The sequence below is a fragment of the Chrysochloris asiatica genome, unplaced genomic scaffold, assembly GCF_000296735.1.
Source record: "Chrysochloris asiatica unplaced genomic scaffold, ChrAsi1.0 scaffold00037, whole genome shotgun sequence".
Taxonomy (NCBI): Eukaryota; Metazoa; Chordata; class Mammalia; order Afrosoricida; family Chrysochloridae; genus Chrysochloris; species Chrysochloris asiatica.
In genome coordinates, this window is record NW_006408555.1 from 7,279,793 (window position 1) to 7,296,296 (window position 16,504).

General features: G+C 45.8%; 1 protein-coding gene across 1 annotated transcript in view; it reads left to right on the plus strand.

Annotated features, from left to right (window-relative positions):
• Positions 1-11,422: 11,422 nt before the first annotated feature.
• Positions 11,423-16,504, plus strand: part of MPHOSPH6 (M-phase phosphoprotein 6) — a gene marked incomplete at its 3' end in the record, with an annotated part of 9,608 nt that continues 4,526 nt past the window's right edge. Inside the window, exons 1-2 of the mRNA XM_006860136.1 lie at positions 11,423-11,473; positions 14,293-14,405. Coding sequence (XP_006860198.1) covers positions 11,423-11,473; positions 14,293-14,405 — 164 coding nt within the window. The remainder of the gene's footprint in view (positions 11,474-14,292; positions 14,406-16,504) is intronic.

Below are 16,504 nucleotides of genomic sequence, written 5' to 3' on the forward strand. Positions count from 1 at the left end.
TCCACAATAAAAACCTTTAAAAAAAAAAAAAAGAACATGTATCATATAAGATATATGTTGTGAAAAGTCAAGAAAAGGTTTTCACACTAAAAAGTTTGTGTAGATCATGCAAAGGGTGGACGCTGGCCTCTTGTCCTTTCAGAGATTCCTGAGCACCAAACTTAGCACAGAAGCAGCAGAGAAGCCAAATGTGAAAAAGACCACCTTGGTTAGAAAGCAGGCATCTCCATATTATCCAATGAAACCCAATCATCAGTGAGCAGAGGGACCTCCCTTATGCTTTGGCACATGTAAGATCCCAAACTTTTGGACAGTGTTGGCACAGAAGGGCATCAATGACAATTTAGATATGTGTTCCGCCAGCTCACAGAATGATGGGATCTGAGATTTGAGTTATGTAGTGGTAGCGATGGCTGTGTCCCATCAAGTCGTTTCTGACTCATAGAAACCCTGCATAGGGTTTCCGAGACTGTAAATCTTTATGGGAACTGAAAGCTTCATCTTTCTCCTAAGGAACAACCGGTAGATCCAAACTGCTGACCTTCCAGTTAACAGCCCAGCTCGTAATCCACTCCGCTGCCAGGGCTCCCTGAGTTTAACTGGATTTAAACAAGATAAAGATATGCAATCATTTGTACAGGGCTGGGTTTATGGCTCTTAGTGCATACAGATTACTCCACTTAAAAACGAACCCTGCCCAGAAAAGTGGCTATAAAAGCAGCCCCTACCTGCTCTGTAAACACAGCCATCCTTCACATCTGCACATTTGATGAGGTGTTTATGTTATCTCACTGGATCTTCTCAAAGTTCAGAGGGTCCGGTGGCTCTGGAGCTGCTGAGAGTTCCTGGGCAGCAGTGAAATGGCTCAATGCAAGAAAGAATTTTCTCCCAGGCATGTGGTCACTGGACATTTCCTTTGCACACTCATGTGTGTATGCTTGTTAGGAACAAGAGGAAAAATTCATTCAATGCTACATTTGAAAACATCTGTGAAAAGCTGTCATTTGGATTTCACAGAACCCGAAGATGAGGATGAATTCACTTCTTGAGAGATTGTAATATATGCTGCCACCCAATGGCAATCCTAAGTAATGGCCAAACCTCCCGACTACACGGAAAAGAATGACAAACATCTCCAGGCACATTTGAATACCAGAGATGGAAACACTATGCAATGCCTGCTGTCAAAAACACGTTTGTTTGGTTTTTTAAAAAATACAATACAATAGATGTAAGTTTATTTAACAATTATTCTTCCATCACAAGTATTTATGCTCTTAAGTGTCATCGAGTCAATTCCAACCCATAGCGACCCCATATAGGGTTTCCAAAGAACAGCTGGTGAGCTTGAACCACCAACCCTGCAGTTCAAATGACTTTGCAGTCTGACGCATTAGCCCATAGCACCACACCAATAGTCAAGGATTTAACAAGGGTTGGCTCTGAGGGATAGGATTGGGGAAGTAAAGACTTTTATTCTACTTTGTACACATCTACATTTTTTTTTTTTTTGCCATGGTTACAATGAAATATATTACATTTATGATATATTGTAATTTTCAAATACAATAAAGAGGTATATGTTTATTTTCTTCTGAACAAAGGAATCTAAATATCTGGTATGGTGCTGTAGGGTACGCACAGGAGAGCTAACTAACTGTAAGGTTGGCGGTCTAAACCCACCAGCCACTCCTCAGAAACTCTGTATAGGGTCGCTATGAATCAGCATCCACTGGACAGCACTTGACATTTTTTGCCCTTATTACAATGAAACATAATATTTTTGTAATATATTGGAATTTTCAAACACAATAAAGAGATGTCTGTATGCTTTTGACCAAAGGAATCGAGACATCTGGTGCTTTTCCTCTTTATCACGACAGTCCCTTTCTCCTTTTATATCTTTCAGGGCTTCCAAGAGATGACCTTGAGATTTTTCTTTTAACTACTGACATGTCTCAAACCCCCTGCCCTGTCTGGTCCAGGCCCTCTAGGCCAGGAATTTTCAACAGATTGCTGTAAGAACACCAAGGGAAGAAAATAGTCTGAAAGAGCCTTGGGATTGAGAATTCACGCTCATCAACCTGTGTCATCTGGCACATGTGCAGAGTTGAATGTGCTTACCATTGATCTTTCTACCATACTCTTGGAATACAGGTAGCAATCTAAGAGTGGTTTGTTTGTTTTCATTTTAAAGTCGTTACAGGAAAAATTTCTCCAAAAGGCAAAATGCCCTTTGATTTACCTCAAATAATAAATACAAATGTTGTCATTCTATGACACATAATGGGCATTTTGGGTGTGTGATGGTAAAGTGGTAGGAAGTGAGGCACTAACAGAGGGAGGCACTGCCCTTGGCATGGTTTAAGTCCCAGCAGCCTCCTCCTCAAAATTCTGCTAGCTCTGACTTCTATAGCTCCATCTCTATTTTTTTAGATATAAGACCCCAACGAGATGGATCGGCCAGGTGGCATCATTGATGGCGTCAAGTGTGTCAGAGGTAGTGAGGCTGGCCCAGGATCGAACATTGTTTCGTTGTGCTGTGCATGGGGTCGCTATGAGTCGGTTCCGGCTCGATGGCACCTGACAACAACAACAACAACTTGTTCTAGGTGTTGACTGTCGCCAGTTCCCGATATAATAGTATCTTTCTAGTGCTCATCTTAGTAAACACACAAATTGTCCTTTGCCTTGGGGAAAAGAAGTCTCCTATGCTCTGGCTTGATTTGTATAATTATATTTCTTTAAGAAGCCTTGATAACATAGTGGGTTACGAGATGCTAACCACAAGGTTAGCAGTGCAAATCTACCAATCACTCTGTAAGAGAAAGATGAGGCTTTCTGCTCCCATAAAGATTTACAGACTCAGATGGCACATAACTAGCACTTTCACTGACATGAAATCCAAAGATGCCCTATCTCTTATAACTGAATATAACATTTTGAATAGAATTGTTGTTGTTGTTGTGACTCATAGCAACCCTCTATAAGGTTTCCAAGGAGCAGTTGATGGGCTTGAACTGCCGACCTTGTGGTTCACAGTTCAGTGCTGATTCTACAGGCCACACCAGACATCCATTGAACAGAATTAGTACAGGAAAATGAAGCTGGTTTCATTACCACACTCTTGGCCTTTCAATTCTGCTATTTTTTCCTTTAGTAAAATGATTTACTTTTTTTAACTATCAACTCAGCTGGATAGAAACTGCCGGGTATTCTGGGACTTGTAAGTTATTAAAGGATGTGTATAATTTTAGAAGATACTGTGTCACCCATATTAAAGAGCAGTGTATTCAATAAATATTTATTGCGTGTATTAAGAACTGTGCTTGCGGCTGTGGCTCAAGTTAGTATAAAACTCAGAACCTGCCCTTCCTGAACCTGCAATTGTGCTAGTTAACAGAAAAAGGAGTGTGTAATTAAATGTTCAAGCTGCCAAGCGGCCCTGTTGGCATTCAGAAAAAAAGGGAATCATCATTTTCAGTTGATGTCACTGGAAGGTGAAATTTGAATTGGGCTCTGAAAGATTAGTAGGATTTAAAAGCAGCACTCCATAAACAGAAGGCCATGTGAAGATTGAAATGGAGGGCCAAGCTGGAATGTTTAGAGAGCTAACCGGGAGAGTACAGTACATCATACAGGAAAGGACTGAACATTGAGAGAGTAGGCAGGAGACAGATGTAGGAAGACCTGACTGCCAGCCTGGGTTTGGATTTTATCTTGTACATGATTGGATGAGCTCAGGAAAATAGGAAATTAAAAGAAATTGGGGGAGAGAAATATTAAGGGGCAGACTTTCTCGTTCCCTTCAGTTTTGATCTTCCTGCCTATTGACCATCTCTGCTCTCAGCTAAGGCGATCTCAAGAATGACAATTCTTCCCACTATAACCATAAATAGGCTGTATCTGTGCATGTGCTTCCCTATGATACAAAGCATCCATGAAAACACGAGTTTTCAGTGTACAATTTTAAATGGTGCCTTTGTTTTGTCTAGATCAGGAGAGAGTTAACTAGTTTCCCGGTTGCCCTGGGATAAATCCTGACTCTTCACGTGACCTTTGGGGTCTGGTCCTAGTTTACTTCTCTGGTTGCATCACTTACACATAGGGGGTATTCAAATGCCTTTCCACCAGCTGGAACCACTCCATAACTGTCCCCTTTCCTGTCTGACAAACTCAGGTCATCTTGGGGCCTCAGCTTAGACGTCACTTCCTAATGGAAGGCTCTCCACACTCCTCAGATTGATTAGGCTACTTGCCATAGCTCTGATCACTGACAGCACAGACAAGCAGGGCCTGGATACTTGTCTCCCCTGCAGTGAACAAAGTGTCAAGAATATAAGAGATGCTCAAAAACATTATTGTTGTTGTTAGGTGCCATCGAGTCAGCACCGACTCACAGCGACCTATGCACAGCAGAACGAAACACTGCCCAACCATGGGCCAACTTCACTATTGTTGCCAAGATTGAGCCCATCAGTGCTGCCACTTGGCCATTCCATCTTGTTGGGGGTCTTCCTCTTTTTCTCTGACCCTCCACTTTACCAAACATGATATCCTTCTCCAGCAACTGGTCCCTCCTGACAATATGTCCCAAGTATGAGACGAAGCTTGGCCATCTTAGCCAACAAAGATCATTCTGGCTGCACTTCTTCCAACACGGATATGGTGGTTGTTTTGGCAGCACATGGCACTTTTAACATTCGCCCCCAACACCATAACTCAAATGCATCAATTCTTCTACGGTCTTCCTTATTCACCGTCCAGCTTTCACATGCATATGAGGTTACTGAAAATACCAAAGCTTGGGTCAGGCGTACCTTACTCTTCAAGCTGACATTTTTGCTCAACACTTTAAAAGGGTCTTGTGCAGCAGATTTGCCTAATGCAATACGTCATTTGAGTTCTTGACTGCTGTTTCCATGAGTGTTGATAGTTGATCCAAGAAGAATGAAGTCTTTGAGAACTTCAGTCTTTTCTCTGTTGATAAGAATGTTGTTTATTGGTCCAATGGTGAGGATTTTTGTTTTCTTTACATTGAGATGCAATCCATATGGAAGGCTATGCTCTTTGATCTTCATCAGTAAATGTTTGATGAAGACCAAAGAGCATATGTGTAACAATACCCCCTATGTGTAAACGTTTTAAGTCCTCTTCAGTTTCAGCAAGCAAGGTTGTATCATCTGCATATCACAGGTTGTTAATGAGTCTTCCTCCAATCCTGATGCCACATTTTTCTTCATAAAATCCAGCTTCTCGGATTATTTGCTCAGCATACACGTTGAATAAGTATGGTGAAAGTATGCAACCCTATTGCACACCTTTCTTAATTTTAAACCATTCAGTGTTTAAAATTGAAAACATCAGGCAGGGAAAACAAGCTTATGGTTGCCATAAAGCTGTACAATTTCTCCATAACTTCAGGCATAGGCTTGTAGCAATGGGTAAAAGAAATGGATGGAGCACAGTAACAAAAGAAAGCTTACTAGGAAACAGACCTGAATGCTGACCAAAACTGACACAATTTGGTGTATGTACAATTAGGTGGCTCATCTAGCCTGGTGGTTTCCATGTGCCAGCTGGTCACCAGACTCAGGGAAGAGAAGCTGAAACTTATTTTTCTTGTTTTCATTTCCCCTGGTCATTCTGTCATACCCAAGGACTGGAGCTTAGAAACTATGTAACTGAATATCCTGGATAGCAACTTCAAGCATGAAGGGGAAACAGACTTTGCAAAGTCTAACATGGCCACCCCGTGCTGTCTGCTAGCTCACTTCCATTTGCTAAGTCACACTTGTGTAATTTCTGCTGTGATGGTTTTTTTAAGTCTCAAGTTCTGGCACGTAGTCACTTTTACTCTGCACAGCTATAAAACCCCTGCCTTCCAGTTGGGAACATGAAGAACTGAAACTGACCCTGCTATCACCTAAAACCTAACGCAAATGTAAGTCCCCCCAAGTGAATTCCTTTGCCACCACCCTACAGCTGTCTGCTTCTTTTTTCGGTCTCACAGTACACTCTGTGTTTGGAGGCAAATGTCAGGTTACTGGCCCATGCACAGTACTGATGTTCTATTTAACCAAGATACCCAAGAACAAGCAACTGACAGGACTTGGTAAATGGCTGAATGTAGAAGGAATTATGACATTACTTAGATTTTCTGATTGGATGACCTAAAGTCACAATCTGCATATAACAGGCAGCCAGTACATACTTCCCTAATGACAGGTTCGATGTAGGACCCAAGTTTCACAACTGATACTCTTGTATCCTGGAACTACCTCAGTAGAACTCTCCCGCTTCCTGCCTTAAAAAGATATTTGTCATTGGTGTTGCTATTTCAGCTGTTAACGACTATTTCTTCTCTGAGTAACTGCATCCAATTCATCTTTAAGGAATTCTCTTGCCCCCACTGGGTGCAGTCTTGCTGGTACTATAAATCAGATTTTGCCCTCCCTTAGTTAAAACTCAACTATCCCTAGGACTTTGAAAATGGAACTGTCCTAAGAGCAGGGAAGAGTCCCTGGGTGGTACAATTAGTACATTAGGCTGCTACCTGAAAGGTTGAAGACGAAAAGGCACCTTGAAACAAAGGCCTGGTGATCTACATATGAAAAATCAGCCACTGAAAACACTATGGAGCTCAGCTGCACTACTAGTCAGATGGGTCAAGTTCAAGTTCCCAGTTACCATCAAGCCTATTCCAACTCACGGCAACCCCACAGAGATCGCCGGGCTTTTCTTCTGATGCTCCTCTGGGGGATTCAAACCTCAAACCTTTCGGTTGGCCTTGTTCTCAAACCTTCTCATCAACTCATGAGTCACCTAGCATTCTTCTAATAAGTTCTTTTTTTATTTAACAAGCCACTGTTGGTTTCTGGCATAAAAAAGAGACGATAAAAAGTACTAGCTAAACACACCAATTTTGTAGTCTCGTGAAGAAGCATTCCTCTCCTACTCTACTCTGCACTGGAAAGGCAAGGGTAATTGTTACAACCCTTAAATCAATGCTGTCAAAAAAAAAAAAAAAGAAACAATTTGTGAGAAAGCCCCACATGTAATTCTCAATTTTCTAGCAGCTATATTAAAATAAGTAAAAAGAAATCAGTAATACAGTCTGATGAAATTGACCTATACCTATGGAGCAGTGACTCATAAGAGGGAACAAATCCTCACAGCAAGAAACATTCACACACCCCACACACACACACACAGAGTGGACGGAGAAGGGCAGCTTGGACATTGGATACTCAAATGGGGAGGGGGGACTACAAAGGCAAGAAGTGACTGGCTTACAAGATTTCAAGAGGGAACCTGGTGCTAGGGAGCATGGCAGAAGGCAGAAGCTCCAGTAGGTACTATTCAATCTGCCTGGGCGGAGCTGATGAAAGGAGATACAGATGGGTAACTCGTGATACTGTAGCGAATAATGCTTATCAGGACAGACTATGAGGGTTGGAAATGCAAAGGTAGAAATTTTGTAACAAGGAAGGGAGTGATTAATTCTCCAGGATAGGAGCGGAGGCCTCTGGGACCATCAACAGAGAAGAGCCGAGGGCGGGACCCTCCAAGAGAAACAGAGATGCCTGAGATGGAGACAGTGATGATGACATGGAGTGATGAAGCGACTGGGGACTTTGGACCCAGAGAGGGAAAGGGACTGTGGGCCGAAAACTGGGGGGAGGAGGGGGAAGTGTAGGAGGTGGGTTTCTGGGATATACCCTTTGGGTGGTTGATGATGCATGGAGGGGACTGGAACCATGGCAGTGAGATGATATATGATGGAATGAATGTAAAACTAAAGTTCCCCCATGTAAACTATCATATAATTCACAATAAAACATTAAAAAAAGAAATCAGTAAAATTGCTTTTTAAGACTGTTTTATTTAAACCAGCATTCCAGGCCATTGTTATTCACCATATAATCAATACAAAAAAAACACTAAAGAGTGTTTACACTGTGTTTCACTCTACGTCTTTCAAATAGGGTATGTAGTTTACACTTTCAGATGATACATATTCAATGGTTAAAGTGAAAGTCCTTCCATACTTTACACAGTTGTAAAACATTTAAATTAACAAAAATTAAATTCAGTTCCTCAGCCCCATTTCAAGTGCTCAGGAGCCACACGTGGCTGGTGGCTGCCGCATCAGGTGGAATCTGCTGTGAGAGTGAAGAGAGTTGAGAAATGTCATCCTGATGGATCCAATAGTTGGCAGGCACTGGAACCTTTCACACATCCAACACTTTCCATTATGAAAGGGCAGAGAATTCTGTGAAGACTGATTAGAAATATTTCTTCCCTTCAAACGCTGCTTCCCTGGCTGTGTAACTAATGAAGGTTAACGCATTATGGAGTATGTGACCCATGCTTTCTGTTCTACAATTCAGTGAGAGAGAGATCAAGGAGGTATCTTCTCTGTCAGGGAATTTAATTTAAAGGCTAGTACACAATTACTCTTAAGTCACTTCTCATTTATTACATTTTGATGAGTGAAAAGACACTTTGGGGCAACTATAAGTATTTTCACTGTCAGATACAACATAGAATTTTGAATGGCAGGTTGAAGAGCCTCACCTTTATCTGTCAGAAATAATCTATTCTAAATTCTGGAGCAGATGAGTGATACAATGAAATCAGTGTTTTAGGGAAACGAATCGGGATCCAGTGTGCAGGAAGACAGATACACATAGGCCTTAGCTGGTTCACACAGTTCTTCTGTTGATGCCATCTTCCTCCTTTGAAGCTGACAAGATACTTGCTCATCCTTTAAGGTCTAGTTAAGACTCACCTACTATCCAGGGTGCAGACTGTATACTACACTCAGTCACTTCTTCACTTCTACTCCCAAAGCTTTTCATTCAAAATCCTGAGCAGAACCTCCAAGGCCCTGCCTAATCCAGCGCCTGTGTTTCTTTCCAATCCCATGTTCTGTGGCATTCCCCTTCCCTGTACACAACCTCTTTTCTCCATTCCATGCCCTTAATAAGGGTCCTGGTGTGGTACTGTAGGATAAGAATTGGACTGTTAACCATAAGGTCAGTGGTTCAAACCCACCAGCCACTCCTTGAAAATCCCATCCAGGGTCACTATGAGTTGGAACTGACTCGATGGCACTTAACAACAGTGGGCTCAATAAGCCCCTCTTGGTCTCAGGGCAACAGTTCCTGAGCGGCACAAGCTATTAAGCAAACTATAGCCAAAAGGTTGACAGTTCAAATCCACTCAGAGGTACCTTAGAACAGGCCTGACAACCTGCTTTCAAGTGGTCAGTTGAAAACCCTATAAAACGCAGTTCTACTCTCCAACACATGGAGTTGCCATGTGTCTACGTCAACTCAGAGACAACTGGTTTAATTTTGGTTTGGCTTCAGGATCTTCTACCACAATTATTTAGGATTGCAAGGCCTTTCCCCAGCCTAATTGTTCCCCTTTCAGATCTCAGCTTAAATGTCAGATCTTTAGGGGAGGCTTTCCCTTTCCCAAAGCAGCCATGGTAGCACAGTGAATTAAAGCTTTGGGCTGCTAATCTCAAGGTCAGAGGTTCAAACCCAGCAGCCGCTCATGGTAGAATGATGAGGCTGTCTGCTCCCATGAAGATCTGCAGTCTTGAAGATTGACAGTTGCTCAGTCTGAATCAACATGATGGCAGCGGGTTGGGTTGGGTTTCTGACTGTTGTTGCTAGGCGCCAAGAGAACTGATTCCAACCCACAGCGACCTTAAAACAGAGAGTCAAACTCTGACATTGTTATGGAAGGAGCCCTGGTGGTGCAGTGGGTTAGGTACTGGGCTGCTAACCCCAAGTTTGGTGGTTCAAACCCATGTGAGAGAGGAGATTGTGTGTTCCGATAAATATCTGCAGCCTCAAAAATCCTATATGAGTTAAAACCGACTCCACACGGTGGGGCAGTTTGGGGTTTATAGGATCATTCCACATGGCAGAGTCGGCAGTTCAAACTCACCAGCTAATACTCAGAAACCCTATACAGGGTCACTGTTGAGTTGGGCTGATGTGACGGCACTTTAACAACAACATAAGAAACCCTAGTGGCACTGCAGGGTGAGCAATGGGCCGCCAACCACAAGGTTAATGGTTCAAACTCACCATCCACTCCTTGGGAGAAAGATTTGGCAACGTACTTCAGTATATGTTTTTGTTGTTGTTGTTCCTAGGTGCCACTGGGTCAGTACCAACTCATCACGACCCTATGCCCTAAGAAACACTGCCCAGTCCTGCCCCGATCTCACAACTGTTGTTACACTCAAGCCCACTGCTGCCGCCACTGTGCCCAGTCCATCTCGTCGGGGGTCTTCCTCTTTTTGCTGACCCTCCACTTTACCAAACATGATGTCCTTCTCCAGGGACTGGTCCCTCCTGACAACTGGTCGGGAGTCTGGCCATCTTGGCCTCCAAGGAGCACCCTGGCTGCATTTCTTCCAACACAGATCTGTTGGTTCTTCTGACACTCTATGGCACTTTCAATAGTCTCCTCCAACACCATAACTGAAATGCATCAATTCTTCCATGGTCTTCCTTCTGTAAATATTTCGTCACAGAAACCCTACAAGGCAGGTCTACTCTGTCCTGTGGGATCACCGTCAATGGCAGCGGATCTGACTTGGGTAACTTTATGAAAGGAGTTTGCCAGCCCTTTCTTCCATGGCGCAGTTGGGGGAGGGGAGAGGGAGATCAACCTCCATCTTTCCATGAACAATGGCAGCACCCCTTCCTTCGCATGATAAACCAGCCCGTTTCCACGTTGTAAGGGTTCTTTAGCTGAAAGCCCGCTCTTCGGAGGCTCAGTAAACGAGCTCCCTCCCAAGCTCTGGCTATTGCTGTGGAGTAAAGGGCCCCTTCGGGCAGACAGGCAACAGTTTTAAGGGGTGAATTAATACTGTTTTTCATCTGATTTGTGTGCAATGTGGTTAAGAGCTATTCTGAAGTCAGACTGCCCGCGTTCACTCCCACCTCGCTCCCTCAGTTTACCCCACTGCACCAGGTTAGGGTAGCTGTCAAGAATGGACTAAGAGAGAGAACCGGGTCCGGAAAACAGTGAGCCCACGATGCGGGTTAAAAAAACGGGGGTACGGGGCCCGGAGGGACGCACCCTTCACTCGCGTGTGGGGGCCTCAGCGGCGGCCAGGCTCTCTCTCGGGCCTCCTTCGACGTCAGGTCTCCCCCACGAGAGTTAAGACGCTGTCACCCGCGCGTCGGCGGCCACCATGCTTCGCTGGCGCTTCCTCAGGAGACAAGCGCTTCCAGAGAGGCCAGCTGTGACGCGGGAGGCGCTAGACTGGCAGACAAGGGGGCGGAGCCACGGGCTGGCGCCAGGCGTTTCGTCAGACGCCGCGACCACGCAGCAGCACGCATGCGCGGCAGGGCGGACGTCCTTAACGAGGCGCCGGGCAGGGAGCGCCATGGCTGCCGAGCATAGGCCGAAGTTATCCAAGAACCTGCTGCGCATGAAGGTGCGGGACTCGGGGCGGGTCGGACGGTCGGGACATCAGGTCCTCCAGACATGGGTCAGGCGACGGGTGTCCCGGGGAGGGTGCGGTCGAGGCCCTGGAGAAACCTCAGCTGTCGAGTTCATTCATTCACTCCGCGCGAGGCGCCGGGAGCCGGATAGTGAGTGAAGCGAGCGGGCGGAGGCTGAATGCAGACCCGGCAATGAGCAATTAGGAAGGAACACTGTGAAGCCACAGCCGGGGGAACATCATTGAACTTCCCTGAAGTAGAGACTGAAGGGTGATCAGAAGATGAGCAGCTTAGGGGCCTAAACAGAGCGAAAGGCGTGTTAGATATCCGAGGATAACACGGAAAAGAAGCGACCACACATAAATCATAGTAGGGCTGTGGAAGAGGGCCGTGGTAGCCACAGCAAGCTGGCCATTGAAGGCCTGGTTAAAGGGTGTTGTCTTCAGAGCAACGGGAAATGATGGAGCAACGGGGAACAGGATCACTTGTTGTGTTTCTTCCTTTTAAAGGTTAGCTTTAACTGCCCTGTAGACAGTGCTTCGGTGGAAGTAAGATCCAGACACTGGCAGTGTTAGCTTCTGCTCATTGATAACTCTGAACTTGTGCTTTCTTGCTGGTTTATGCTGCAGAGGTATAAAGGCACTAAATAGCAATTTCTTCCTTTAATTTTCCTGTGCAAACGAAGTCAGGGAACAAAGAGAGATGCACAGCAACTGCAAAATATCATTATTATTTTATCAACTATAATAATATAAGACTCCATTAGAGCAACTTCTTAGTAATAAGTGCACATGTAAAAGCATGATGGTCAGGCAATGCAAAAACAAATCCCATGACACGGCGTGGATTATTTAGCAGAAGCAACTGTAGCCTACTGCTGTTTAGCAGATTATTTGTAAATTTTATAATTCTACATCCATCTCACCAACTTTCTAAATGTACATTGTTGTTGTTGTTGTTAGGTGCCACTGTGTTGGTACCGACTCATAGAGACCCTATACACGTCCACACACCCTTGGTGGTTCGCTACATTGCAGCTTTTGTCAGCCCTTTAGTGGTCAGTGAAAAAGCGCTTCTGCCAAAACTGGCTTGTGTTTCCCTTTGGGAGAGTTGGAGTGGGGGAGGAAGACTTGGGGATATGTGGAAGCACAGTGGAACCCCACACCTAACAGCGGCAGCTCCTGGGGGTTCGTGCCTGCTTTTCCTCATGATGGTTTTGTATAATTTGCTGAGGTTGTGCTCCGGTTTGCTTACCTGTCCCTGAGAGCAAGCAACAGACGAGCTCAGGGGTGAGGCGGAAGTGCGGAGCAGGCCTGCAGATGGCCTTGCCTCAGCCATCACGCAGCAGCCAAAGGTGGAAATGGTCCTACCCTACAGTTGCCAGCAGAGACCCCTTCTCCAGAAATGGGAAGGTGGGAGGGTGCCGGGGGAGCATCAAGAGAGTGCTGGCTGGTTTGCCCCTGTCGGACCCACCTCTGCAGAATACTGGGCACTGGCCAGGTGGGAGGGGCCAAGAAGGGGCATCCCACCCAGATTCGGCAGGTGCAAAGGCCAGTGGGTTCCAAGCCAGACAGGACGTTCTGCAAGCTCAGACTTGCTCTGTCCCCTCACCTGATCATGACCTGGTTTCTGCCCCCTCTTGCTTTCTCCCTCTCCCTGTCTGTCTGCTCATCCATTCTACCACCTTCCTTTCTTTCCCAGCCCATCCATCTTTAGACTTTGCCCTTCATAGGCCATTGTGCGGATATGTAAATCCTGCAAAAGTCAGAACTTGTATAAGACGGGAGCCTGTCTGGGAAGGAAATGGACATTTTCCCACTAAAACAGACGATAGAAACGTGGTAAGGTGACACCCTATCAATTGTGGAAAAGCAAGGCAGTCCCCTTGAGTTTCACTGTCTTGATTGAACACATTATTAGTTTGCCTGTTTCCTGAAGTCAGGATAAGTGCCATCTATCTGTTAAAGAATTCAAGTTTTCTAAAGGAGCTAGAGAAATGGGTTCTTCATGTGTTTTGGCATGCTCTATCCGGCATCTTCCAGTGTGCTGGTGTCGGGAGTGTTGGGCTATTGTATCACATGTCCCTGCCTTCAGTCAGTAGATTGCTGTTACATGCCGTCAAGTAGGTTCCTACTCATAGCGACCCTGCACAACGTTTCCAAAGAGCAGCTGGTGGGTTTGAACTGCTGACGTTCCTACTCATAGCGACTCTGTGCATTTCCAAAGAGCAACTGGTGGGTTTGAACTGCTGACATTCCTACTCATAGCGACTCTACAACGTTTCCAAGGAGCAACTGGTGGATTTGAACCACTGACGTTCCTACTCGTAGCGACTCTGTACAATGTTTCCAGAGAGCAACTGGTGGGTTTGAACTGCTGGCATTCCTACTCATAACGACTCTATACAATGTTTCCAGAGAGCAACTGGTGGGTTTGAACTGCTGACGTTCCTACTCATAGCGACTCTGTCCAATGTTTCCAGAGAGCAACTGGTGGGTTTGAACTGCTGACCGTGTGATTGGCAGTCCAGTGCTTAATATCGTGCGGTTCCTCCCGGAGTCTTAGGAGATAAATCCTGGGAGAGTGGGGGAGGTCAGGTGGAAGAAGAAAGCTGCTTGAGTTTTCGGAAACTGCTGCTGTCAAGCGGGTTTGATTCCAACCTGTAAGCCGCCCTGTCTAGGGTTTCCAAGGAGCAGGTCATGGGTTTGAAGCTCTGACTGTGTGGTTGGCAACCCGTGGCTTACCCTGCAGCGCCTTAGACTGGGAAAGTTGGTTGTGCTGACAGCAGTGTTCTTTCATTTTGTTTTTACAGTTCATGCAAAGAGGCCTAGATTCAGAAACCAAGAAGCAGCTGGAAGAAGAAGAAAAGAAAATCATCAGTGACGAGCACTGGTCATTGGACTTGCCAGAGCTGAAGGAGAAGGAGTAAGTGCCTTCGGTTTTCTATCGGTGCCACTCAGGACAGCCAGCCAAAATCAAAGGGTCTCTTCAGCTGCTTGAAGTAGCCTAGCCAGATGTTTCCAAAATTATTAAAGCTCTAGACATTGCACCTGGATTTACGGAATTACTATTACACTGAGTGAAGGGATTCAGCCCCTGTGTCCTTGTTAATCACAGACCATGTCTCCTTAAGGAGCTCTGGTAGCGTAGTGGTTACGAATCGGGATACAAACCTCAACAACAGCAGTTCGAAACTACCAGCCACTCCGCAAGACAAAGATGAGGCTTCCTGCTCCTGTAAAGATATACAGCCTCAGAAACCCTGTACAGGGTCGCTCTGAGTCGGAACCGACTCCACTGCACGTACCCACCAACCACCAACACCATCTCTTGTTGTTAGTGCCATCAAGTCCGTTCTGCCTCACAGTGACCCCATCTAGGGTTTCTGAGGAGCGGCAGATGGGCTTAAACCCCTGACCTTGCAGTTAGCAGTCCAGTGCCTATCCCATAGTGCCACACCAGGACCCCACCTGGCCTCTCGTGGGAAGCTGTTCTGTGTTCTCCCTGTCAGTAAGTCACACACAGCTGCAGTGTGACTCCAGGTGTCCCCTGTCTGTCCCAGACTCCATTCCATACAGGAAGGGCAGCCGTTACCTTTCTTTTCCTTCTCCCCCCCCCTCCCCCCCTTTCTACATTTAATAAATACTAACAATGTTGTGTGAGTCACTTCCAGCTCCCAGTACCCATAGGACAGGGTGCAGCTGCCCCATCGGGTCTCACCAGGCTGGAACCAATACAGAAGCAGACTGCCACATCTCTCTGCCACTGAGAGGCTGGTGGGTTCAAACTGCTGGCCTTTTAGGGAGCGGCTCAGTTCCTAACCACTGTGTCACCTGGGTTCCTTAGTAATGATGTTGTTGTTGTCAGTTGTTCTGAGTGCCATCAAGTTGGTTCTGGCCCATAGTGACCTTGTGTAGGGTTTCCAGGGAGCAGCTGTTGTTTGAACTGCCGACCTTGTGATAGGGTACCTCCTGTGATAGAGGCCTTGGTGCTGGGGTCCTTAGTGGGATAGGGAGCGATCCTGCTGTGTGTGTTCTCAGAGGCAAGCAGTTGCCTTGGTTCCCTGCTCTGTACCAGGCTCAGTTGGTGATAACAGAGCTGCCCGGTGGCACACCTCTTCCCAGGAGCGTGCAGAGCCCCTGACTCTGCTGGCTAGCAGGATGTGCACGTGACTGCCTTGTTTCTGGAACAACTAGAGGACTGTTGCAGTGCCCGAGGCCTTCAAATCGGTTCACTGCAGGTCCACATTTTCGCTGCCCGCTCCTGCTTTTCTCCTGTCCATAGAGGTTTGTCTCTCACAATACAATCCCTGAACAACCTCTGTGTGTCCCTGTGTCTCAGACAGCCAGGTGGACAGCGGGAGTACCTGTGTGTATAGTTTACATGTCCGAGGTTTTGCTGTCTTATTGCCATATTCTTCTTCAGAGGACAGGCCCATGCAGTGTGTATGTGAGTGTAGTCACTCGTTTACCGTTGTTGTTGTTAGGTGCCATCGACTTATTTCCATCTCATGTCAACCCAATATAAGGTATCCCAGGAACAACAGGTGGGTTTGAACTGGTGACCTTGTGGTTCGCATTCCAGTGCTGATCCACAGTGCAACGCCAACCGCCAACCTTGTGCTTCAAGCCATTATGTGGTCCCGTACTTACCCTACAGAGCCACACCAGGAGTCCATTGTTGTTGTTGTTGGTATGTGCCGTGGAGTTGGTTCCGACTCATAGTGACCCTGTACAGGGTTTCCTATAAATCTTTATGGGAGCAGAAAGCCTCATCTTTCTCCCATAGAATAGCTGGTAGTTTTGAACTGTCAACCGTGAGATTAACAGCCGAATTCGTAACCTCTACACTACCAGGACACCATAGCTGGCCTCATTTTTTATTTTATTTTTCTTATGCCTTTTTTTTTTTTTTTTTCCTTATGTGTATGAAATGTTCAGTCTTTACAGCAAAGTTCGCCAACGGCTCTCATTGCGTTTGCTTATTGCATTAATTACAGTCCCCTCCGTGCATCATCGTTCAAC